Raw genomic sequence first — 25,964 nt, forward strand, 5'->3', positions numbered from 1 at the left:
ATTGTAGGGAGAAGTGAACAAAGATATAATAGCCATTCTGATACTCAGTATACCAGGGCAACCTCAAGTGTGATATTTGTTTTATAGAACAGTTTTACAAATACCATTTACAGTATTATGAACAAATTTTAATTAATTTGCTTATTTAACCAGTTATTTTGCTTTTGTGTCTGGTGGAACAAGTGTTGAGCTAGCGACTGACAGTTTGTGTAATTAACAGTTTTCCTTTTTTCACTGTAATATATAGTCAAAAGTTGAGGAGAATAAACCTTGGGGGTGATAGAAATACAAAGAAACCAAAAAGTTGTACTTTATATTTCGATTTATTCTGCTTTACACTATCACTATTCCAGGATTGAATTACAAATAATGTAAAATGAAAAGTGTGTATTACTATGTAGGATGCAAGTTAGAATCAACTGTACAAGTGGTTGATCAGGGTTAAAAAATCCATTTGGGATTTAGCCTTGTGTTCGAAGCTAGTTAGCTTTGTAGCCATAAATAAAAGAATATGTACAGTTCAGAGACAATTTGCAATAAGTTGGAAATAATTCCTCATGGGACAAAGTGTTGTTTAAAATGACATAACGTTATCAGATGTGTTTCTTGTTCAAAGAGCTTTCGTGACTGGTTTTGTATGTGGGTTTTGGCATGCATCTGCTCTTCACTCTTTCCAGCACTGCAGAGTAATACATAAAGTTAAACATCCCCAGTGCTGTTATCGCCTATTATCACCACTTGGAATGTTGTATAAAATAAAGTTAATTGCTCAATTTATCTGTATCTTCTTGATTCTCCATGTGATCTTTTTAACTGCTTTTCCCTTATCATAGAACAGCGGCTTTACCCATAGCAAACTGGTAGCTAATTTCTTGGTAGTGAGTTTATTGTATTTAGATTCTACTAGAAGAATTTTCTGTTGTTTTACAGTGTTATTTCCAGTGGTACAACTCCTGTTCCAGCTCCTTAATTTGTTCTTTAAAAGAGCCTAATTGGTTGTAGTGAAGTTTAGATTTGTACCTAGTGTAACTTGTGGTCTTACCTTTATATAAGCTTTAAATACTTTCCATCTCACTGAAGCACTTGACTGATTTGTATTTTACAAAATCAGGACATTAAAGCCATTTTGTTTGGAAACAAAAAAGCAGTGGGAATAAAAGCAGCTTAAATATTCAGATTTTTGGTGATACTGGTGCTTGATCAGATGAAAACAGACTCTCATTTTAGCAACCTATAATTTTGAACAATATCTATCCTGAAGCATGTTTTGTATGTGCTGGACAGCCAGGAGTTTTGTCTTTTGTTAAAGTTAAAATGTCTCCAAATCTCAGTTAGATGTAGATCAATTGGCAAACTCCACAACATCTTCTCCTCCCAATCCTGGCAAACTCCACAACATCTTCTCCTCACTACTCAACCCACCGACTCCTCCTGCCCCTTCCTCTCTGACTGCTGACGATTTTGCCACATTCTACGATGGGAAGATTGCAGCAATCCGCCAGTCCTTCGCTCTCAACCAAACTCCTACGGCAGAACCTCAGGACCTTTCCTTCCCTCCTTTAGCAGAATTTTCCAACTTGTCATCTGACGAGATTCAACAGATCATCTCGTCATCTAACCCCACCACCTGTTCATTAGACCCAATCCCTTCCACAATGCTCCAGGCCATCTCACGAGACCTCCTTCCCTTCACCACAGCCATCATCAACCAATCCATATCATCTGGTCATGTTCCTGCCGCTTTTAAGAAGGCGAGGGTTATTCCCATCCTCAAGAAACCCTGCCTGGACCCATCAGAAGTTAACAACTATCGCCCAGTATCACTGCTCTCTTTTATTTCCAAAATTCTTGAAAGAACGGTTTATAATCAAATGTCTCTTTATCTCTCACAGAACAACCTTAATGACCCAAACCAATCTGGATTCAAAGTGGCACATTCCACAGAGACTGCCCTTCTGTCAGTCACTGAGAAGCTCCATGCTGCTAGATCTGCTAAACTTTCATCTGTCCTCATCCTCCTGGACCTGTCAGCTGCATTTGACACCGTGAACCACAAGATTCTATTATCTATTCTTACAAGCCTTGGAATTTGTGGAACAGCGTGGCAATGGTTTGCTTCTTACCTTAAAGATAGGTCATATGAGGTAACATGGAGGGGATCTACATCTGCCCCACGCAGACTCTCTACTGGTGTCCCGCAGGGCTCAGTACTTGGTCCTCTTCTGTTCTCCCTCTATACCCGGTCTCTTGGTAAGGTCATATCATCGCATGGATTCTCATACCACTGTTATGCAGACGACACCCAACTTGTTCTCTCCTTTCCTCCCTCTGACACTCAGGTTTCCACCCGGATCTCAGCATGTCTGGCAGACATCTCATTTTGGATGGCTGCTCATCAGCTGAAGCTCAATCTCAGTAAAACCGAACTGTTGTTTATCCCTTGTGACTCATCTCCAGGTCAAGACCTTGTGATATCCATGGACAACAACCAAATCACTCCCTCAACCACCGCCCGCAATCTTGGGGTAACCGTGGACAATCATCTGTCATTTTCCCCACACATCGCTAACCTTACTCGCTCTTGTCGATTTCTTCTTTACAATATCAGAAGAATTCGCCCATTTCTTTCTTCACAGGCTACTCAGGTGCTTGTTCAGTCCCTTGTTATTTCAAGACTGGACTACTGCAACTCACTCCTGGCAGGCCTGCCTCTGTCCACGATTCGTCCTCTGCAACTGATCCAGAATGCAGCAGCACGACTCGTTTTTAACCTTCCCAAGTTCTCCCACACCACCCCACTCCTCCGCTCCCTGCACTGGCTTCCTGTAGCTGCCCGCATCAAATTCAAAACACTGATGCTTGCCTACAAAGCCAAAAATGGCCCAGCACCCACTTACCTCTCTGCGCTAATTACACCACGCACTGCACCACGTTCCCTCCGATCCTCCAGCACTGCTCGCCTCATCCCACCATCTCTCAGGGATCGAGGGCGGCATTCATCCAGGCTCTTTTCTGTTCTGGCACCTAGATGGTGGAATGAACTTCCTCTAGATGTCCGTACATCAGAGACTTTGACTATCTTTAAACGACGACTCAAGACGCATCTGTTTCTCCAGTACTTGGACTAACCCCCCCCAAAAAAAAAAAAAAAAAAAAAAAAACTCTTCTCAGTTGTGTTGGACTAATGGTACTTAGTTATTAACCTAGTTAACCCAGTGTAAGTATGTATCCAATGTTGTAAACATTAAAGCACTTTTTGTAAGTCGCTCTGGATAAGAGCGTCTGCCAAATGCCTAAATGTAAATGTAAATGTAAATTGTGAGTTCATTAATAATCTTTTTGTATGTTGAAGGGTAATAAAGCAGGCAAGCAATCATTTATTAAATCCAATGCACATCTGTATGTTAACTATAGTGCCACTAAATATAATAAACCTCTCTGATGGATCTATGTATTAACTTTTAACTAAAAAGGGACTGAATAAGGAATTAATACCTTTATCCTCTAGCATTGTGATGTGAAACTGGCTATGAAAACCTGTCATGGCCATCTGGTTTTAATTTTGGTAACATCTTTTTTTTTTTTTCACTAAGTGTGTTTTCAGTTAAAAGATTATGTTGGATTTAAACTGTTTAATCAAGCACAATACTTCTTTCAATTTTACCATTTTTTTCAGACTTCTCTCATTACAGATAGAGATTTCCACATCTGACATAATGTATAGGGCAGTACCATAATTATTCCTCTTATTAGAGAACTTTGCACCATTCACTGGTTGTATTCCCCTATAGTTTTAGAGTGCCACTACGACCCAACTCAAAGTCAAAACTGTGTCTTTTTTCCTTTTGACAAAGTGGTCAAACAGCCATCACTCAACTTATTATGTAGTTGCTTACTATATTATGTTAAAACCTTTTAGGATTTTACTGAGAGACAATAAATACTAGCAGATGTGCTCAGGTAAAAAAAGGCTAGTGACCTCCATGATCCCAACAACATTTATATTCTTTAGGTGAGGAAAATAAAAGAAAAAGAAAAGCATATGGATTTTTTAATTCAGTTCTTTATTTCATTAGAAGGTGATTGTAAAGCAGCATGAATCCTTTGAATGTAGCCCTCTACCTCTACAATCAGATGAGCTTGCTGGTGCTCCCAGATCTCCACCAACACATCTGGAATGAAGCTCACTCATTTATTCCTGTATCTTCCCTCTTTTGGCAGAATTCAGGATTGTTTTATGATCTTTACTGTATATGGCGGACAGTGATGGCTTAAACGGTTAAGGTTGTGGGTTACTGTGTTACTGATCAGAAGTTTGGGGGTTCAAACCCCAGCACTGCTGAGCTGCCTGAGCTGTAAAGCCCTTGTACAACATCCTTAACCCCATCTAATTGAAAATTGATAAATCGATCTATTATGGCCTTATAGAGTGATTCGGGTTAACCTGGCTGATTCTGTGTCCTGCTGTTCTTTATCACTTGTGTACAGTATGAGAGGAAGTCTCTCTTCATTATGTTGCTTACAACATATCAGCTGTTTTTTTTTTTGACTAAATCGTCTCCATGTGAATAAATAATCATGAATATTCTACTGCCTGTAGACACATTTCATCTGAAGCTTAAGCGATTATTTATTTAAAAGATATTTCAATTAATGTTTCACTTCACTTATGTCACAAGCCACAGATCCACAAGACTAATTAAAGAAAATAATTTCACAGAATTGCTGGCATCCATTAAAGTAGTAATCAGTTTTTTAAGGACATTATGGCGTGTGATTGTCCACAACATTGCCTTAATGAGAAAGGAATACCCACTACATACAGTGACCAGTGTCTGGTCCTTTAATGATCCTGAATACCCTGCTGATGCACAAGATAGAAGATCAGTCAGACACACTGTATGCTACCATCAGTGTTAATTGACCCTCACCTCCCCAGTGTTAAATAAAGACAATTAGGCTTGTCTTTTGATAAAGTCTTCTTTATTTTCTGAATGTTAGACATCTTAACTGATTTCTAATATATTTCTGTTTTTTAAGTTAGTTGCCCTTCTTTTATTTCTGTGTTTTTGTGTAAAACAATAAAAATCATCTGATGATAAGATTAGGCAAATACACCCTCAGATGAACAAAAATATATATTTTCTTTCACCTTGCCATTATTTATTTAACAAAAAAATAATATAATAAAAATGTGAGTAATACTATTTAATAGCCAGTAGATCCATCTTTTGCAGCAATGACTTAAAAGGATAATTTCCTTTATGACTTTATTAGTTTTTCACAATTGAGGAATTGAGTTTTTTTTTTTGACATTCGCTTATGCACAGCTCTCTTAAGGTCCCACCACAGCATTTCAATTGGATTGAGGTCTGGACTTTGACTAGCCCATTCCAAAACCTTGATTGTTTTCTTTCTCAGACATTGTTTCCTTTTTCAAAATGTGCTGGGGCAACATAAAGCTCACCTCGAAACAACTAAAAGTATTTTCTCTGCTACTGCATGTTATTAGTAGAAATAATAATAGTGGTTCTTGCTTCTGTTCACTCTGTTCTGTTCCTGTGCTTAGTGGGTTTCCTCGGGGTGCTCCAGTTTCCTCCCACAGTCCAAACACATGCAGTATATCTTTGTTTCCAAATTCCTTGTAATTTGTAAATGAGTGTGTGAGAGTGTGTGTGCTTGTGTGCCCTGTCATGAAGTGGAATGCCATCCAGGGTTTACCCCGCCTTGTGCCCAGAGTCCCCTGGGATAGGCTACAGACTGTACAGGATAAGAGGTATAGAGAATCAGTGAGTGGGAATTAATAGTAAGTGGTGAGAAAAAATGTTGGTCAAGAGCACTGCCTCAACCAATTTTTATAACAGTGGTTTTATTATAGTGATATAATACAGATATTACGAATAATAAATTGATAAACAAAAAATAAATTGATAAACAATAAAATTAATAAACAATTTAATTCAATTAGATTTTATTTGTATAGCAGTTTTAACAGTGGTCAATGTCACAAAGCAGCTTTAACAAATTACGTATTTCCGGGGAAAAAAAACCAACTAGAAAATGTACTGTACATGGGGAAAAATCCTAGACTTATACGTAACTATTAGATGGTCTCTAATGAGCAAGCCGGGGGGCCACAGTGTCCAGGGGAAAAAACTCTCTGAGATGACGATGGGAGGAAACCTGGAGAGGAACCAGACTCTACACGGAACCCGTCCTCATGTGGTTTATATAAAACGGAGTATGAATCAGTCCCTGATATACACTATCTGCGTGCTGTAAACTAACTGCTAAAAATCCGACAGATGGCAGTAATGGAATTAAACTTCAATGAAATGTGGAAACCCGTAAATCCGGTAGATGGCATTAGGTCTCCACTATGAAACAAACAGCAGCAGCAGAAGAAGCAGTTGCACCGCAGTTTTCTGGATTGTAAATTTACAGTAAGGAGACGCATGATGTCCAAGGTATTTTTTTAAGTTTAAGGATTTTAACATTTAGTGAACTGAAGATTAAGTTAAATGGTAGACTAGACAGATATGAATTGTTTCGTGTAAGACATTGCATATCCGTTTGGTATGGTTAAGTTAGCTAAACATGCTCGTTATCTGTTAGATTAACAGTTAGCCACAGTCAGTGTTATAATGTTTCCCATGTGTATTTCAGGTGGTGAAGGTAGTGGCCGTGCCTGTAATGCTGGGATTCGCTTCGATGCGCGTCTACTGCATGAGTGAAGATAAAACGGAAGTACTTCTCTCACCTCAGCAGGTGATCCATGTACATAATCCGTTAACAGTGTGATGTACAGCGGGGAGGTTGGAACTGATTTTCAGAGGGTTTGCTGCATTTGTTCCGGGTGGATGGACGGCTAGCTAAATTTGACCGCAGCCTTCGTTTTGATGCGCGTTTTAATACAACAGGTGTTCTATCATTTTTCCGACCCTGGCAGAATATCTTAAAATGTTATGTCAGTCCGCAATAGTTTCTCAATATCTTCTACTGATAGTTTAGAATACTGATGAGCTATAGTACAGTTTAGTCAGAGGTAACGTTTCCTGACAATGGAAGCACTTTGTTTTAACATTATCAGAATATAATAGCTAACACTGGTAGCACCATGAATAAGTTACAGTTTCTTTTATAAAAAAAAAAAAAAAAAAGTGAAACTCTCATGTATTGTAGATTGATTATGTGCTGTTGTTGTCTTACGTGTGCTCCGGCAAGGGGTTGCCACAGCGGACTATCTGGTCCACACACTGCATCCAGTGGCTGGGAATCAAACCCGGGCCTTCCGCATGGAAGGCAAAACATTTACTACAGAGCCACCAGTGTCCACGTAGATTTATTAAATGTAACCCCCAAATATATCTTTATGATAAAAATGAAAATGACTATCTACAGTATATAAATAAAAGGTTTTGTCTGTAAAGAATAATCTGGCACATAACTGCTTATAACTTCACTTCTACTCAGCATTTTTATTTAATTTATGGTGCAGATCTAACCAGGTTCGCATGGTGCTGGGACAAGATTGGCTGGACAGGCACGAAAATGTTTCGGAGACTGGTCTCAAGCCCCCCTATCTATTAATGAAAAGATCATTAACAGGACGACTTCTGACCAATGTACCGATTAAGTCACACCATCTAGCTTTTTTTTTTTGTATACTTTTTAAGTCATTTAGCACTTTTTCCCTTGAGGCTATACACATCACTAATCAGATATAATTAACACGTTTATTTACTGTGTGTAGACTGAGCTACAAGCTATCAAAAGACTCAACAAGCAGAAATAAAAGTGTGACTTAGCAGGGCTTACTCCAAAAAAAAAAGTAGACTATGACAACTGAACCTTCAAAGTTTCTCGAAGGAAATGATGTAAATGCAGATAATCTGTTCTGGCCACCCAAAAAATATTAACAATATTCAAAATTTCCAACACTATAATCTTATTTTTGCATGTAAAAACAATATAAACTTATTATATATGTATTAAAATGTAAAAAATAAGTAAAATATAAAATAAATAGACATTAAACCTCACTGCTTTTCTTTTTTCTTTTTGCTGCCACAAAAAATATATAAACCTGCTTCGCTCTGCTTACCAATTACTCGAACAAGTTTTGAACGGCTCCTGGACATACGACACAACTTGGGTGCAAGCCCATGTGCAACCTAGGTTCAAGCTGGCATTCAGTTTGGCTCGACTGGTTGTCTCATAAGCCTAAAAATGCTTCACATGCCAGTGCAAAGTAGTCCTGAAATAGAGTATAGGGTATATAGAGCAAACATATCCACAGCAGTCTGAGATGAGGCCATTTAAAATACCAGAACTGAGAACCCAGCGTTATGCGCTAAAATGCCCCCCTGGCACGCATTGCCCCTTCCCTACATAATCACTATGGAAATATTTTTTATAACACAATTTTATCACACAAAAACTGATTGGACTGAATTTAATGCAACCGGAGTCATTTTAAGACTTTCTTAAAATTACTTTTTTAAAGACTTTTTCGATGTCTCATGTGTGATTCACTCTCTGATTACCGAACAGAGAGTGTATTTCACTGTAGATGAAAGAAGTTCAACTCTACGATTTTTTTTCTTTGTAGTAATATGTTAGGCAGAGAGTACTGCCATATAGAACGGCAGGATGTATGTTGCATTCTACATTAAATAATTATCACTGATAGCTGCAGGCGCAAGCAACAGCAAGTGGATAGACGATGAAAAGAGGAAGCATAAAAAATTTAGATTATTTTTGGTATGTCAGTTTGTCCTAAAATGAATGTGAAACAGCCTGTTTGTTAAATAAATAAGAATAAAAAAATAGCTGTGCGGTGTGGGGCTGATGTCTTCAGATATTGCTGCATTGTTGGAAAGCTCAATTGTTGGAGAGCCCGATTGTTAATGTTTTGGTTTTGTTGATGTTTTTTACTATTGTGACAGGTGTCCAAAGGCCATTGGCTATAAACTCACCAAACACTTTACTAGTAACAGTGTACTATGTGAGGCTCATTTTCCAAAAATGTTGAAAGCAATCCATGAAGACTCTGGTGCATGTTGACACGGTAGCTTTATAAAGTCACTGCAGATGTTTTGAAAGTGGAAAGGCCACTGAGGAACATTTTAACTTATTCTTAATTGGCTGGTCACAGCCACGACATAATGGGAATGATAATATTTAATTTATAAATATATAGATCAAACTCTAAACAGAAGGATCAGGAATTGGACAGAAACTGAAAAACAGTGAAAAACAGATGCAAGACCAACACTTACAGTAATCAACCAACACAAGTGTCCAAAGAGCAGCTCTGAAATGGAGGGCAGCTCTGAAATATGTTCATGAAACGAATGGTTATGACTATAACCTCTGTTCCCTGAGGGAAAGGACCGAGGTACAACACATAACGTATCGGATATCACGCCCTTTCATGTCCAGGTTGAAGCCACTTACACTGTGTTCCAAATTATTATGCAAATTGGATGTAAGTGTCATAAACATTAACTGTTTAGTTTTTAAATTAAACTTATGGATTGTGTTGTGTCTCGGGCCTCTTTGGATCACTGGAATGAATCTCAGACACGTGTGATAATTAGTTTGCCAGATAACCCCAATCAAAGGAAAAGTACTGAAGAAGGTTGTTTCACATTATTAAGCAGGCCACAGGTTTCAATCAATATGGGAAAGAAAAAGGATCTCTATGCTGCCGAAAAGCGTCAAATAGTGCAATGCCTTGGACAAGGTATGAAAACATTATATATTTCAAGAAAACTTAAGCGTGATCATCATACTGTGAAGACATTTGTGGCTGATTCAGTGTACAGACAGGTTCGTGCAGATAAAGGCAGAATGAGGAAGGTTTCTGCCAGACAAATTCAAACATGTATTTGAAGTTACTGGTGCCTTAAAAATGTTCATAAATCTACTATTCAGCCACCCCTAACCAATGCTCACAAGCAGAAACGGTTGCAGTGGGCCCAGACATACATGAAAACAAATTTTTAAACAGTCTTGGTTACTGATGAGTGTCGTGCAACCCTGGTTGGTCCAGATGGATGGAGTAGTGGATGTCCCAACAAGGCTGCGACATCAGTAAGGAGGTGCCAGAGTCAAGTTTTGGGCCGGAATCATGGGAAGAGAGCTGGTAGGCCCCTCTAGGGTCCCTGAAGGTGTGAAAATGATCTCTGCAAAGTATATTGACTGACCACTTTCTTACATCATGCACGACAATGCACCATCTAATGCTGCAAAGAATACCTCTGTGTCATTGGCTGCTATGGGCATAAAAGATCATGGTGTGGCCACCATCCTCCCCTGACCTCAAACCCAAAAACTTTGGAGCATCCTCAAGCAAAAGATCTATGAGGGTGGGAGGCGCTTTGCATCAAAACAGCAGCTCTGGAAAGAGCAAAGAAATTTAAGCAGAAACTGTCCAAAAACTCACAAGTTTAATGGATGTAAGGATTGTGAAGGTGATATTAAAGATGGGGTCCTATGTCAAGATGCAACATGCCCTGTTAGGATGTTTTTGATTAAAAAATTTCAGTAAATATGACCCCCTAAAGCTGCAAATTCAACAAAAGCCCATTTTCAGTTCTTTACAGCCTATAAAATGTTTTAACTAAATGTTATAACTCAACAGTTATAAAATGTTTAACTGTTGTGCATAATAATTTGGAACAGTGCATTTTCAGTTTTTTATTTTTGAAATAAATATTATCAAAAGGATGTTTGTTCAATAAAATTCCAATTATACACTTAATAATAGTTGATAACTAGAAAATTATACTGACTGTCATTTGCATTGACTAATTATGAAAATCAGAGAAAGATATCATTTGCGTAATAATTTGGAAGGTAGTGTATATTCACACTGTAAAAGCAGTCAAACTTATGGTGACGTAAGTATAGCCCCGCCTATCCCTATAAGCCATCGCCACCACGGTTGACTTTCAGTTTGACAGCCGCTCTTTGCCGAGCTAAGCTGTGAGGCGGGGCAGCAGTGTGTTCAGGGAACAGAGGTTATAGTCATAACCATTCGTTCCCTTTCAGTTGATTCACCCAGAACAACACATACAGTAACGTATGGGACATATATTCACGTCCCGCCAAGCATCTACCAAAGTTAGGAACAAGAACCTTGATAGCTACTCTACTACATAATGGACCCCGCAGAGAGGAAACAATGTGCCACCAAGGGGGCCGTTATGTCAAGATGGTAGAACCGGACAAGAGTGAGCGGTGAAGACCAACCGGCTGCCGCGCAAATATCACCCACGGACATGCCTTTGAACAGCACCCAAGATGTTGCCATAGCTCTCGTGGAGTGTGCCTTCACACCCTGAGGCAATGGGACACCTTTGCTGCTACAGTATAAGGTAATAAAATAGCTTACACAATCCAATGGGAAAGCCATTGGAAAGCAGAGCAGACAAACAATTGATTACATAAGTGCATATTCATTGTACAGTCCATATAAACCCGTAGTGCATCTACCAGTCACAAATTATGCAATTTTCCCTGCTCCTGCTTCCCAGCTATGAAGGTCAAAGACCGAAGAGCTATAATCACTGGAGACAACCTTAGGTGCATAGGCTTCGTTCGGCCATAGAGTAACCTTTAAACCATTAGCAAACTGCATACAAGATGGATGCACAAACAAAGCGTGGATATCATCCACTCGTTTAGCAGATGACATCCTGCCTATTGAAAAGCCCTGGGGTAACAGCCTGGGTTCCCTCCAGGGCAGAAGAGCTGACATGCATGACAGTGTCACTGTCAGCCTGCTGTTGAGGTGGCGTGCCGCACATAGGCGGTGGGAACACATGTAGAGCTGAAACGCATACATGTTCAACAGCCCGAGAGGCACCACAGCGATCATAAGTGCCATCACTCCCATTAACTGTAAAAAACACTCAGAAACAAAGTTTGTGTTGCAACTAATACAGAGCAAGGCAGCACTGAAACACCGCTATTTTGTGCTTTGACAGATGTGCTTAGTTGGTAACGGAGCATATCTCCAGAACCAGGACCGGAAACTGAGTCATTTAGCTTTTACACTGCATGTTTACTAAGAACCCTAGAGTCTGAATGTGAGACAGAACTAGCGCTGTCTGTTTCTCCGCCTGCTTGCTTGAGCTCTTTATTAGCGCCCAGTCGTCTAAATAGGTCAGTATGCGAATGCCTCTCTCCCGAAGAGGAGACAGCACCGCCGTTTGGGAAGCTAGCGACAGGCCAAGCGACAGCAGTTGCCTCAGTGTAAGCATTTTGAACTTGTACATTCTAACAAGTTTAATGTTCTCAGATCCAAAACAGGACACGGTCCTTTCCCTTTCTTCGGAATGACAACATAACGGCTGTACCAACCTGAGTTCGCTTCCGAAGGAGGAACCACTTGAATCGCCCCTTTCGCTCAGAAGAGAATTTATCTCCTCCTGAAGCACCGCTACGGTGTTGCCAGATACCACAGTGTTGACGACGGAAGAAAAACGCGGAGGCTTTGTGGAAAACTGTACTTGGTATCCCATAAAGACTGTGTTTTGCACCCATGTCAAGACTGTGCATGCACGCCACATAAAGTGGGAAGCCAACCAGCTCACATTGAGCACTGAAAGGGGGCTGCTGCCTCATAGATGTCACTAGGCTGTTTTATTTTGTACATTGTACAACATTGTAAACCGGAGAACTCTTTATTGGTTTTAATAATGGAACATTTACACAGTTTACAAAAGGCACCATTTCTGGGGCAATCAAACTGTAAACATCAAAGGTACTTGCTGTAAGTCCCTGAGAATTTTTTAACACGCCCAAACTGGTGTTCATAACTTGAAAAGATACACTTGTGTGCGAGAGGGGCAGATTGTGCTTGGAAGAGTGCTTGTGCTAAAGAAGTCCAACACCGTTTGGGACTGATTCCCATAACATAGCAGCCTCTTTGGTGACATTGTGAGAGGAGAAACAATGTCTTCCTGCTGCCAAAGCTCCTCTCCCTCTTCCTTTAAAATCTGAGCTCAGAGGAGTGAGGATTCTTCCTCCTAGTCACTGAATCCTTCCGGAGGCACGGTGGGGGGCCCATACTCCAGGCTGACTGCTGTGGGTTTTGCCTGGGAGGTTTTTGTTTCACTGGACAAGAGCCCAAGCTAGCTGACAGCGGTGGTCTTTTGTGAGGGGGCCGCGGAGTGGTCACTTTTCAAGCATGTTCGGGCTTCACCTCTCGTCGAGGAATGATGTCTCGCAACGCCTCAGTCTGTTTTCACTTGAAGTCAAACTTTCCCTAAATGAAATCGAGTGTCTGGCCGAACAAACCCTCAGCAGACAAGTAAATGATCTAAGTAAATGGCCCTGTCTCTATCTGGGATATCTGAGAGCGTGAGCCATAAATGCCTCTGTGCTACCACTGCGCTCACCATCCCCCTGCCGAGGGAGAGAGCCGCACAATGAGACGCGCAAAATTTAGTCTGTTGCTGTCCTGACCTCGTTAAGCAAAACACATTGCCTGATACGTTTGAAGCAGCGTAACGAAATTAAGCGCACAAGCAGTGCCTGCTTATACTAGCTAGCACGGTTAGCACGGCTAAATAAAAGCCAACCAAATTGAGATGTCGCTAATGCACTGACTGCAGTAAACGTATAGTCAGCGCTCCGCTGGTAGACGACTTACCAAATTAGGTTGTTGTCACTATCAACAACAGGGACAGTTAAGCTGATCTTAAGCTTAGTTTTATAATATAAAATGTAGAGTTGACTAGCATCACCTAGAAAACTCTACGGAAAAAGGTGTTCACAGCCAGGTAAGAGCGTAAAAACTGAGAGACGACCGTGATGACGATAGCTTATAGATATGTATAGGCGGGGCTACACCTACGTGGTGTAGGTTTGACTTCCTTTACGGCGTGAATATAGGTGACTTCAACCAAGACACGAGAGGGCATGATATCCCATACATTATGTGTTGTACCGAGTAAATCGACTAAAAGGGAACCAGTTTAAGATGACTTTGTGACATGGCCTATTATTACATTTTTCCCCATTCTGATGGTTGAACTTTACTAGAACCTGCTGGCCCATATCAACATGATTTGAGCCATTGTACGTACTTTCATGACACTTTTGGCTGATTAGGTAACTGCATGAATTTTTTGGCATATATAGGTTTTATATATATATATATATATATATATATATATAGGCATGTACTAACAGCGATTATATATGCCAACAGTAGGTGTTTCTTATAAAGTGCTGTGTGAGTGTCCACATCACTCATTAAAGTTAGCTGACTAGCACATTGCTAAGAATAGATGAACATTGAGGCATTCCTCTGAAAGTTGAATTAGTTCAGCTTGTCAGTTTACATTGTAACTGTACCACTAATTATATAATTTTTTTGTATACATTTTGTGTTGCCATTTTTCTAATATTTTTCTTTATTCCTCAGCTCTCAATTTACTCAACCCTGCCACAGGAGAGGCTCCACTATTCAGAAGAACAACCAGGAACTCTCCAGAGTAGTCTTGGTAAAATTAGAGGGAGACTTCAGTCTTGTTTGCGGAAAATGGAAGTATGACTCCTGTCTTTACTTGGTCATAACATACAGTGGTGCACTATACCAGTTCTGGAGTTCAGCATAATGTGATTTCCCACAGTATTGATTGTATTGATTACATATTACATAATTGATTTTAACAATTTTTCTAAATGAGTCACTTCTATGATTAAACTCAAATCAAATTGCTTCACAGTTTGGAAAGCTTATTTTTTTCCATAAAATTAATGGTTAATATAGAAGTGTAACAATGCACTCTACTCTCACTTTTGTTTGATTTACATTAATATGATTGATATTGCCTTATTTTACAATTAGATTTATTTCTTAGAAAACTTTGAATAAAATTTAAGTATTTAGTTAAATATATTTTTAGTAGTTCACTCAGGTACTGCGGCCCAAGACCATTAAATTTTTTATACGTTAAAAGTTCACAGGTTTTCACAGGTGTGCCTTGTCAAGAGTTAATTTGTGGCATTTCTAGCTTTCTTAAGACCATCATTTGTCTTTTGCAGAGAAATGGTGGGTACAATAGCCCTATTAGTGCTACTAAACTACTGTAATTATTCATATTATGGCAAGAAACACCCAGTTAAGTAAAGAAAAAAGACGTGCAAGAGTGTGCAAAGCTGTAATCTGAAAATATAAAACATATTTTGGCTTACAGTATTTGGCACATTTTGTTGATTACATTATTTCATATTTGTTCTGTCATAAATGTTAAACCATTAAATGTGGTTAATAATGAACTTTGTTCCATGTGATTCTGTTTTTAATTCAGAGTGCTTATGTATCAGTTAAAGTGACAGCTGTGAACCTTTACCATGGTGGAGAAGGTAAGAGAGAAAAGTACAGACTTGATGTTTATTTCCTGACTGTTTTGAACCAGGGGTTCCCAACTATCAGACCAGGTTATTTGGAGCTCTCCTTATACATTCCCATCTCCTCTGCTTCGTTTACACTTTGGGTGTTTTCACATTAGGATTGTCCCCGGTATCATTTCCGCAAACATTTGAACTTGTCTAGTTTATTTAAATTGTCCCAACCCAATCACTCCAGGGTTAGAAACCATGCCCATGTTGGCTTAAAGAAGTGGTCACAGGCACAGTACAGCATACTTGGACATGGATTGAATAAAATATATTGAAGTTAATTGTACCTGAGCATGAAATTTGATTGCTGTTTAGACACGACATCATCAGTGCTGCTGGTCTGCTCTGAAATTTTTGTAGCTTGCGCCAATCTCAACCTTTGACCTACACAATCATAGCTTATGAAGTAGGAAGGCACATAAAAAATTTTTTATTAAAATTTTTTTCAAAATATAAATAATATTAAGCTTTAAAGTTAACTGTGCTAAAGCTATAATATTAAGCTTAAAAGTTAAATGTGCAAAAGTTAACTTGCTTTTTCCCTTCTTCACTTCTGTTTAAGGGTGGCTCACCAGCCAAGTAGGTGCGTACTGCCACCTGATTTATCTGAGAGTATTAAGTGTGCAGCAAGTGTACATAAGAACAGGAAACAAACCAAAAAAAATACGAGGAATGGGGAGGTGGATGCAATTGTTCCTAGGCATGGTACAAATCAATCGTGCCTAATGTGAAAAGTGTAAGTGTATGGTAGAGTTCTCAGCAACAGCACACATTAAGCAACAACTTAGTTATATTTATATACTTATCATATATTTATATTTATCGTTATAATTGTCTAAATATTCCATTGGTGCAGTGGTAAAATGCTCGCCCTATAATCTGGAGATCGCTGGTTCAGTTCCCAGGTGAATTGAAGCCAATTAGGGGCGTCTGTAAGCTCGTGCAAGTGGAAGGAGCGGATAGCGCTGTCCTCAGAGTGTGTTACGCCGCCCCTAATGGTGCGTGAGGGAGCAGTTCGAAAAGATGTGGTCGGCTGGTGTAACGTGGTTTGGAGGAAACACGTGATAGTCTTTGGCCATCCTGACTGAGTGGTAGTAGTAGAGTTAATGTGGGAGCCTCCTAGTGACGGGGCGGAATTGAACATTAAATTAGGAAGAAAATTAGGCAAAAAAAAGGCTCATAATCGACGTTTGGCTAGAATATTTTTAATAAATTTTTACTTAAAAAACGAGCATTGTCGTGGTTTACAAGCACCGAGTATCATGTATAACGTATGCGCTTCTTGTTTTCACACCGAGCGTCGCGTCATCACAACTGAGCCAACGTTTTTCTCTCTCTGGCGCTGCGGGGAAATCATCTCCCCTGCTGGGTCTTAGTGCTCGTCTCTTGCTGGTATAATCAACATCCACGTGTGTGCATGTGTGTGTGTGTTTTTTTCTTTTGCGCTGAAGAGTGTGTGTGTTATGTGTGCGCACATAATTTGACACTGCCGGTTCACACACAAACACACACATACGCTCTCTTTCTTGTGTGTCAGTGTTTGAGTGTGTGTTATGTGTGTGTGTTTTTCTTTCTCTTGCGCATAATTTGACACCGCGCCTGTTCAAACACAAACACACACGCTCTCTCTTTTTCTCTCGTCGTTAGTGTGTGTCAGTTTTTGAGTGTGTGTGTTATGTGTGTGTGCACATAATTTGACACCGTGCTGGTTCACTCACTCTCTCACTCTCTCTCTCTCTCTCCTAAAATGTTTTTGTGTGTGTGTGTGTGTGTGTGTGTGTGTGTGTGACAACCGGCACGGTGTCAAATTACGCTCCCTCACACCCATAACATACACTCAGCAGCGCAGGAGAGAGAAAAACACACACACACGGAGCGTCTGTGCGCATAAATGGAAACACTTATCTGTCTGGATTTATTTTTACTTTTTTTAAGGTAACATGCAGGTTAATTTGTTTTATTTTTACTTTATATTTTGTGTTATTTGTTTTTATGTATTTATTTTTTTGGGCTGTAGAACGAATATCATCAATTTCCTTTTTTTCTTATGGGAAAATGTGCTTTGATTTACGAGTGTTTCGAATACGAGCCCGTTCCCAGAACGAATCATGCTCGTAATATAATACTCTATTCCCTAATGCTTTGCCAGTTTGTATAACACATTATTTATTGTAAATGGGCCACTTATGCACTTCTGGTTAGATGCTAACTGCATTTTTTAACTAATCTAAATTAGCTTTTTATTTTCTGCCACAAACACCCATGGTGAAAGGTTGGGAACCCACCCATAATGTTCATGATTCTTCCTCACCACAATGCTTTTTTACAGATGTGTACCACTTCCTTAAAGACCCTCCCTCTGGATTTATCCCTAGACTTTCTGTAATTGCAGTGTCTGGCCTCACTGGTGTGATTCTTGCAAGAAAAGGTAAATAAAATACATTGACGTAAAATACAATAGTTATGCTTCACTAAATGCTTATCTTAGCTGTGTAAATGACTGATGAATTTACTGTATGTATTTATATTTATGTTGGCATGTACATGCATTGCATCTCAAGATATTTGAATGTCAATGGAAAGTTTTTTTTGTAATTTAATATAAAAAGTGAAACTCATTCTATATTCATTACATGTAATGTGAAATATTTTAATATTTCTTTTTTTGGTTTAATTTCAATAGTGATGGCTTCCAGCTCATGATCCATAATAAAAATAAAAAAATTACAATACAGATATGTCCAACTTTAGTAAAAAAAAAAACAAACTTTAATTTATGCACTCAATACTTGGTCAGGGCTCCATTAGCACGAGTTAGCATTAATGTAGCATGGTGTAGAGGCAATCAGCTTGTGGCACTGCTGAAACAGACCAGGTTGCTGTGATCATTCAGCCCATCTGTATTGTCGGATCACGTATTTGTCATCTTGCTTCTGACAACAGCCCATGGATTCTTTATGGAATTCACGTCAGGCGAGTTAATTGTAAAACCAAGCACAGTAATTTCATGGTCATCTAACTGGTTAGTGGTAGTTTTGGCATTGCCGGCAGGTGCTAAGTCCTGTTGGAATAGAAAATCGGCATCTCGGTTAAAAAACAATGGACCAACATCAAGATGACAGGACACCCCAAATCATCACTGACTATGCAAACTTACCCTGGACTTTAAGTTACTTGTATTTTATGCTCCACAACTCTTCCTCTAGACCTTGATTTACTTTCACCCTAAAAGAAGACTTTGGACCACGGAGAAACAGTTAATTTTTTCCTCCTTAGCCCAGGTAATAGGATGACATTGACACTGGTTCAGGAGTGGCCTAATACTGGGAATGCAAAGGTTATAGACCATTTTTCCGAAGATATCTGTGTGTGGTGGCTCTTGAAGTTCTGACTGCAGCCTCACTTAATGAGAATATGTGTTTAGAATAATTAAAATCTGGACCTTGTTCTCATTCTGGGTGCAGGGTCATACCTAAAGAGACTGGGACTGCCAGTGAGTTTGACCTCTGCAGCATTTGCTGTGTGTTACCCTGTACAGGGTATAGCCATGCTCAAGGTGAATTCTAAAATCTAAGTGCTATCCTTTTTAAGATTTTAGTGCTATAGTTTTTTTTTTTTTTTTGCTTTTGTAACTGGTATGTCTCCAATCTGTAACAAACTGACTCATTCCATTCATTTAGGTAAGTGGCAAGAAGATATGTGCAACCTCACAGTGGACAAGCTCAACCATTGCATTGCTGTGGAAACATGATTCCCTGCCAGATGTGCCTGCTAGTTTAGAGGTGATTCATACACATACATGTATGCAAATTATGATTGCTATGTCCAAACAGTTTAGCAATTTGTTTCAGTGTATTCATGTTTATTTTAAAATTAAGTAAGGTCATGTAGTGAATCAGTCTTTAAGCTCTCTGAGGATTTTTTTTTTTTCACTAAATAAAAATTAAATGGTGTCTAACCCTGGCTACATCACTGAAATCTGCACAGATCTGTTAAAGAAGATATGATGCAGTTGAATGTGTTAGAGAGACAAGAAATTTCTAGCAAAGGATCTAGACTTTTAGCTCTTATTCTTGTAATCAATTGCTGCATTCTTTTTGTCAATCAAGTCAATACCATCACCTGAAACTGTGGCAAATACTCAGGCCGTCCCAGTCAATGAATTGCCTCAAACTACAGGAACAGAGGATATCTTCCATGAGGCTCAACATCCATCAGAGTCCAGGTCTAGCTTCATTCCTGATGATAATGATTGCGTCCCGGCATCATTTTCTGTTCCACAAAGCAGCATTTACTCTGATGGTGATGAACTCTCAAGGGTGAATGTTGAGGAAAAACTGTCCACAGCATCATCCCTACATGCTGAGAGCCAACCAGAGATGCCACTTTCACAGTCCTCAGGAGTGCTCCAGACTCACACAGGTGACCAGTCATTAAAAACATAAAATATGAACTTTAATTAAGCCCTGGTTTTAATGCTCCTTTACAGGCAGATTTCTTTTGGAGTTTGTATACCTAAATTTTACCGAATAAAAGTGTACAGACAAGTTGAATGGAAAGCTTTTCACATTATTATAAACTCTGATGGATTATGTGTATGGTGGCACAGAAGTATAATATTGTGCAACATCTTACAAAACAAAACCACTTTTTACAAAACACAGTGACATTTCACAAAACACAAAAATAAAACTTTTTACAAAGCACACACAAAAATTTCACAAAACACAAAGTCAAATGTGTTTTGTAAAATGTCTGAGTTTTGTTAAATACCATTGTGTTTTGATAAATTCTGTGGTGTAGTTTTGGGCCACTGTAGTTGTTTATTTATAAGTGTTGTTTTTTTTGCGTACAGTTAAACAAAGCAATTCTGCAAACATTATCAGAAATATACACTGCCAGTCAAAAGTTTGGACACACCTTCTAGTTCTTTGCTGATTTATTTATATTTCTTTCCACATTCTTAAATAATGCTGAGGGCATTCAAAATATACAATAATCTGATTTGAGATTGACATTTCAATTCCCTTCTCCTGCTCTGTAAAGATTTCATTTGAAAAAATAAAAATTTAAAATGAAAATTGTCTCCAAACGTTTGACTGGTACTGTAATTTTACCATGTTCCTCTGTTAGAACAAACCAAGAAATGGGGGGATCTTAATACGAAATTTATATGGTTAGGGAAATTAATATAAACTTGCAAATATTTAATTTTCTATAAAATGATATGCATGAATTTAATGGAAAATTAAGACTAATGTTAAAATCCTCTCATGTTAGCTATCCTGGAGAGGCAGAAGCATGAAGCAGATCTTAACCTAATGGACTTTGGACAGTCTTCCCCAGAAGACGCTGACCTTTATAGCACACGCAGCTGAGCAGGGCAACAGCAAAACTAACCATTCATTTCTTCAGCAGATTCACTTCGTCATTTATTGTCTACCCAAATCCAATTTTAGCAACTTGTTACAGATGTAATTTATCAAAGTTTAATTCCAGTAATGAACATTGTAACAGGCAGTACTGATGTTTAAAAACAGGTGGTATAGTTTGACTCCCTAAATGGCAACATTTGTTGCTGGAAACATTTTCAATAGTATCTGTTATTCCCAAGCACTGCTAAAAAAGATGTAAATGATTTAACTTTTAAAATGAAACACTGGTTGGTAAATAAGATTTTTTTTTTTGTAAATAATTATTTAGTGATGTACAAATGTAATTAACTGATCTTAGGTCAATATAAAAATCTCTCTCATGTGTCCATTGATAACATAGCCCTTGCTTGCAGTTTGTTACTCATAGACAGTCCCCTTGAAAAGTATTTTAACATCATTTGTCCTGTTTTTGCTATACAGTACATTAAAACATTTGGGTTCGGGACTAAAAGATAAATAGGGGACAAAAATGTGTAGTTTGTGTAGTCTGTGTAATCTAAACGCTAATGGATAAAAATGCACAAGCAAAATAACTGGAAATGTGCTCTTCTTTGTAGACTCCATCTACATGATCAAATAACATATGGTTTTTGTTTAACACAAGTTTTGCCATTTATCATCAGTTATTAAAGTGTTCCTCTGCTACAACAAACTAGTAAACCCCCAATAGAAAAAAATATTCAAAATAGCATGCAATGTTGGGCTGAAATTTTATTTCAGAGTTATTATCTGTTGTAACCATGTTTCTAGGCTGGAATGTATCTTATTATGAACAGTATATGGGTAGGGAGAGTTCTATACACACATTCTGCTTTAAATAAAATCATTCACACTAAACTCCTGTGAGCTTTTATTAAATTCAAGATTCAAAGAACTTTATTAATCCCTGAGGGAAATATGATCCCCTCGAAAAAAGTATTGGAACAGCAAGGCCGACTGTATTGTTTTAGCCCTATTCAGAAAATAGTTGGGACCAACATATAAATAAAAGACAAGCACCAAAGGTAATTAGTTAATTATTAATTAATAAAAAATTAATGCCTATTAATAGAAAAAATATATGAATTAATTACCAATAGTCCTCCCCTTGTGCTGATTTTAACAGTCCCTTTGACATTGAATAAAATCATAGTTCTAGTGTCATCTGTCTTCTGGAATTTTCTAATTTTCCATCCACTATTTCTAAATTTCCCCTATTATACAAAAGAGGATGTTTAACTATATTTCAGCAATGCTTTGAGATTTTTGCAGTAAATTTGAGGGGCCATTTAAATTTGGTCTCGTACTGTCACGTCTTAAACCTTACATTGCAATGTAACTTTGCTGTCATTATGTATTTTTGTCTTTGTGAGTTTATAGTAACATTGTATTGATTATTGTAAGCCAATTTTATTTTAATTTTTTTTGTAAAAACCTACAGTGATAAAAATAAGCTGTTTTGTTTCTGAATCCTTATGATTTTGTGTCCATTGAAATGTGAGCCAAAGTCAGAGGTGGACAGAGTACACAGGTTCATTATTGAGTAAAAGTACAGATACCCCTTGCTAAATATTACTTAATTACAAGTAAAAGTATCACAGTCAGATGCCTACTTAAGTAAAAGTACTGAAGTACTTGTTTTTAAAAGTACTTGAGTATCAAGAGTACAAGAGTAAGCTTTCTAAATAATACATTACTTCTGCCACAGTGCTTACATTTATGTACAGAAACATTCTACATGGAGTACATCTAAGTGGCTAGCTACAGCTGGCAAATTAGTTGGTGTATGTGGCTTTGACTACCCAAACGTAACCGAGAATATAAAAAGCTGCATTATCGCAGCTAGCCAATTATTTAGTGCACTTTTCTGTAGCTAAAATCTAGCTTAGAAATGTAAGGAAGTTTATTTCAATGTACGTACCATGACATGCTTCCGCAAGTTGGAGGATGAATTTTTGTAGGCGGTGATGAAGTTCTGTTTTGGTAAACACAGCAAACACTTGTAGCGAAAACTATCATTAACTTGTTAAAAAAAATTGAAATAGTTTGGCGAGGTGGGGCCATGGGTGGGGCCATGGGTTGGCTCACGCTTATGGATGAAAATGTAGCGGAGTAAAGAGTACAATATTTGCCTCTCAAATGTACTTAAGTAAAGTCATGAGTGAAATGATACTCAAGTAAAGTACAGATCCCTCAAAATTGTACTTAAGTACTGTAGTCAAGTAAATGTACTCCGTTACTGTCCGTCTCAGGCCGAAGTACTGTACTAAAGCAATCTTTTACAGAATCCTTTATGAGAAAATGGAGTACCAAGTAATTTTTTTGTATATAGTGCATCAATGATTTATTGCTGCTTTGAAACAGTAATTCAAATTGTGCATGTATCATTTAGTTGCAAAAATAATATTATGCTAAAAGTTTTTGTCAGGTTTAGTTTGCATTTAGAGTTTCATTTTAGTGTATAAGTGAGATCTCCAATTGATACTTTGTTTGTGAGCAATTGACAAAACTGCTATTGTTTAAACATGTGTTTCCCGAAGTGTGGTCTGGGAAAGTATTGCAGGTGGGCCATACACTGATCAGCCACAACTTTACAACACAAAACATTATGCTGTATATCGTTTACATTCCTCTTATGCCAACTGGGCAGCTCAAGTCCCTCAGTGTATGACTCCACAAGATCTTTGGTGGTGTGCTGTGGTGTCTGGTACCAGGAAGTTGCCATCAGATGCTTTGCGTATTGTGGGTTGAGATGGGGCCTCCATCAATTGTTCTTGCATGTCCGGCGCATTCCATACTGTAGGATTGGGATGTGGGGGAGGCTGGGTTCTTGGCCTTGGCCTCCTGCTGGGCCCATGTGGCACTGTGTCTATAGTTCACTGTGTGTTGTAGTACCTTTCTATCAACATCAAGGCCAGCATCAAGTTTTTGTCAGCAGGTTTTGCTACATTAGCTTTTCTGTGGCATCAGACCAGACAGGTTACCCTCTGCTCCCCACAGGTGTATGGTTAAGGAAATAGTTGACCTGTGTGTACAGTATGTGTGTGTGTTAGTTTCACAAATGCTGAGAATAAGTAAAAATGCTTTACATATATATTTGTTTGTGTGTGCATGTCTACATACTGTATGTGTGCAATAGTAAAAATTTAAACAAATTAACCTGCACTTTACCTTTAAAAAGAGCTGTGACTGGTGTTAGATGAGGGCAAGTGCAGGGGGGCTAGGACACTTTCACACACTTGCTTGTTTATTTACCTTTAACTCTTTGACAGTTTTGTAATGTCTTTGATTTTAACTTTATTACAGTAACTTATATCAACTTGCTGATGGTTCTGGATACAGATCTCCACCCCAGTATTATAATTGCATAATATTCTTTTTTTTATATCTACAGTGTCTGTGAATGTGTTGTCTTTTTTATTATTATCCCTATTGATAATCCTCCTACCTTTATTTCACAATTAAAACAAAACAAAACACTTCTAATAGCAACCTTTTAAATAAAAAGTTTAAACAGCAAAAATAAGTTTTTAGTTTTGTCATTCCCAATTTTTTTTTGGCTGGAATTTATATGAATTGTAACTGTTCTGTAAACTTGCATTCTTCCATGGTTTTGTACAGCCATCAGAGGGAGACATTTTGTAATACAGTAATTGGATTATTGTGTTGTTCATTACACATGGTTTTGAGAAGCAGACGTGCTCTAGAATGACTAGTCTATCTATCTATCTATGAATCATTTGATTTGCTTTCTGATTTGCACCCATTTAGCTCTATTTATTTATTTATTTAGCAGAATAAAATTACACATATTTCAATGTAAGTAGAGTTTATGACTAATTTAACAGACTATATTTAATAATCGTAATATATATGTATAATTACGATTATTAACCATACAGTGTATATATAAAACCAGTTTACTCTCACAAGAGTTAAAAAGAAACAAGGATTTCATGTAAAATAAAGTTAATTCTAAACATCTTAACTATAAATCATTCTAGTCATTATATTAATAACAGGTACATCACACTTTTAAAATAATTATTTAAATCATTTATTTGTTAATTGATTTTTAAATAAGCCCTGAGATCTTTGTGGATTTTCCATTGAGTCTATTTCAAGGAATACTTTCCTAAAGTATGTGCTTTTTTGTTTTTTAAACACTTAATTAATTATACAAGCTCTTCTAACATTTAAATTGTCAAAATATTACTATTTTTACTTTGAAAGTGAGTGTTTTCTATTTTAGTCTACTTTATTAAAATTGTATGTATAACTGCAGACTGCAGTGCACATTGCTTAACCTCTCAAGATACAAAAGTCCGTATATAAAGACATGAACTTTTTTACCAACTGCATTGTTTATATATCTTGTGCGATCCTCAAGGACCATTATGTATAATTTTTTTCAGAACTGATTTCTTTATAAAGACAGTGATTTGTAGGTATTAGGTCCTAAAAAAGAGAAATGTTGTTAGTTTTACAGCTGTTCCTGTTATGGGGTCGCAATAAGCGGACCATCCAGTTTGCACAACAACTTGGCACAGGTTTTACACCGGATTCGCTTCCTGACACAAGCTTACCTGTTTTATCCGGGCTTGGGACCAGCACTGCATCCAGTGGCTGGGATTTGGGCATTGGCTGTGAATCGAACCCGGCCCTTCTGCTTGGCAGGCGAGAAACCTATCAATGAGTGGTTAACTACCACCAATGCCCCTCTCCTAAAAGAGAAATAATGAGGAGAAAATATAATGTACACAACAGGAGAATCTGGGTACCAGGAGGTTAAGAAATATGCATAATATTAAAGTGCACTATGCAAAAGATTTAGAACTATCAATAATGTCAATGATAATATTTAAAATGCACAATATACGGTATTCAAAATACAACATGCATAACCTGTAGTTGTCTATGTATAAATACCATGTTTAAATCCTGCAAACAAGTTTGCACAAATGTCACCTTTGCTAAAACAAAATGTGCTTTATCTTTTCAAGTCCACACCTCAAACTGTTTAACTGACATTTTCCTCACTTGCACAAACCTTTCTTGCGGAAAACATCTTTTGTCTTTTGATGTGATTTCCTGCCTTCACGTCATTTCCCGTAGAAGGAACCACTA

The 25,964-nt window shown here is 38.0% G+C and overlaps 1 protein-coding gene and 1 long non-coding RNA gene across 3 annotated transcripts; one reads left to right on the plus strand and one right to left on the minus strand.

Moving 5' to 3' along the window:
- Positions 1-6,388: 6,388 nt before the first annotated feature.
- On the plus strand, positions 6,389-21,391 carry LOC128531727 (MICOS complex subunit MIC27-like). Its single transcript, XM_053505836.1, has 9 exons — positions 6,389-6,467; positions 6,667-6,768; positions 14,444-14,566; positions 15,333-15,387; positions 17,753-17,851; positions 18,888-18,979; positions 19,104-19,205; positions 19,533-19,845; positions 20,704-21,391. Exons 1-9 carry the CDS (start codon positions 6,456-6,458, stop codon positions 20,799-20,801), a joined length of 996 nt encoding a protein of 331 aa, XP_053361811.1. The 5' UTR covers positions 6,389-6,455; the 3' UTR covers positions 20,802-21,391.
- On the minus strand, positions 18,160-25,890 carry LOC128531729 (uncharacterized). Of its 2 annotated transcripts, none has more exons than XR_008361216.1 (3): positions 25,767-25,890; positions 25,424-25,561; positions 18,160-18,484 (listed from the first exon to the last, which is right to left on the minus strand). It is a non-coding gene; the product is annotated as an uncharacterized LOC128531729 (long non-coding RNA). The 2 variants fall into 2 exon arrangements; XR_008361215.1 differs by lacking the exon at positions 18,160-18,484 and adding an exon at positions 21,773-23,862.
- Between the last annotated feature and the right edge of the window lie 74 nt (positions 25,891-25,964).

This window comes from Clarias gariepinus, chromosome 10 (genome assembly GCF_024256425.1).
Source record: "Clarias gariepinus isolate MV-2021 ecotype Netherlands chromosome 10, CGAR_prim_01v2, whole genome shotgun sequence".
In the NCBI taxonomy this organism is placed as follows: domain Eukaryota; kingdom Metazoa; phylum Chordata; class Actinopteri; order Siluriformes; family Clariidae; genus Clarias; species Clarias gariepinus.

What these genes read in the sequence shown, in the direction of transcription:
- LOC128531727 (XM_053505836.1), top strand. An exon ending in CTTGTTTGCGGAAAATGGAA is followed by an intron (nt 14,567 to 15,332) that starts GTATGACTCCTG and finishes TTTTTAATTCAG; the next exon opens with AGTGCTTATGTATCAGTTAA. An exon ending in TGTGATTCTTGCAAGAAAAG is followed by an intron (nt 17,852 to 18,887) that starts GTAAATAAAATA and finishes TTCTGGGTGCAG; the next exon opens with GGTCATACCTAAAGAGACTG.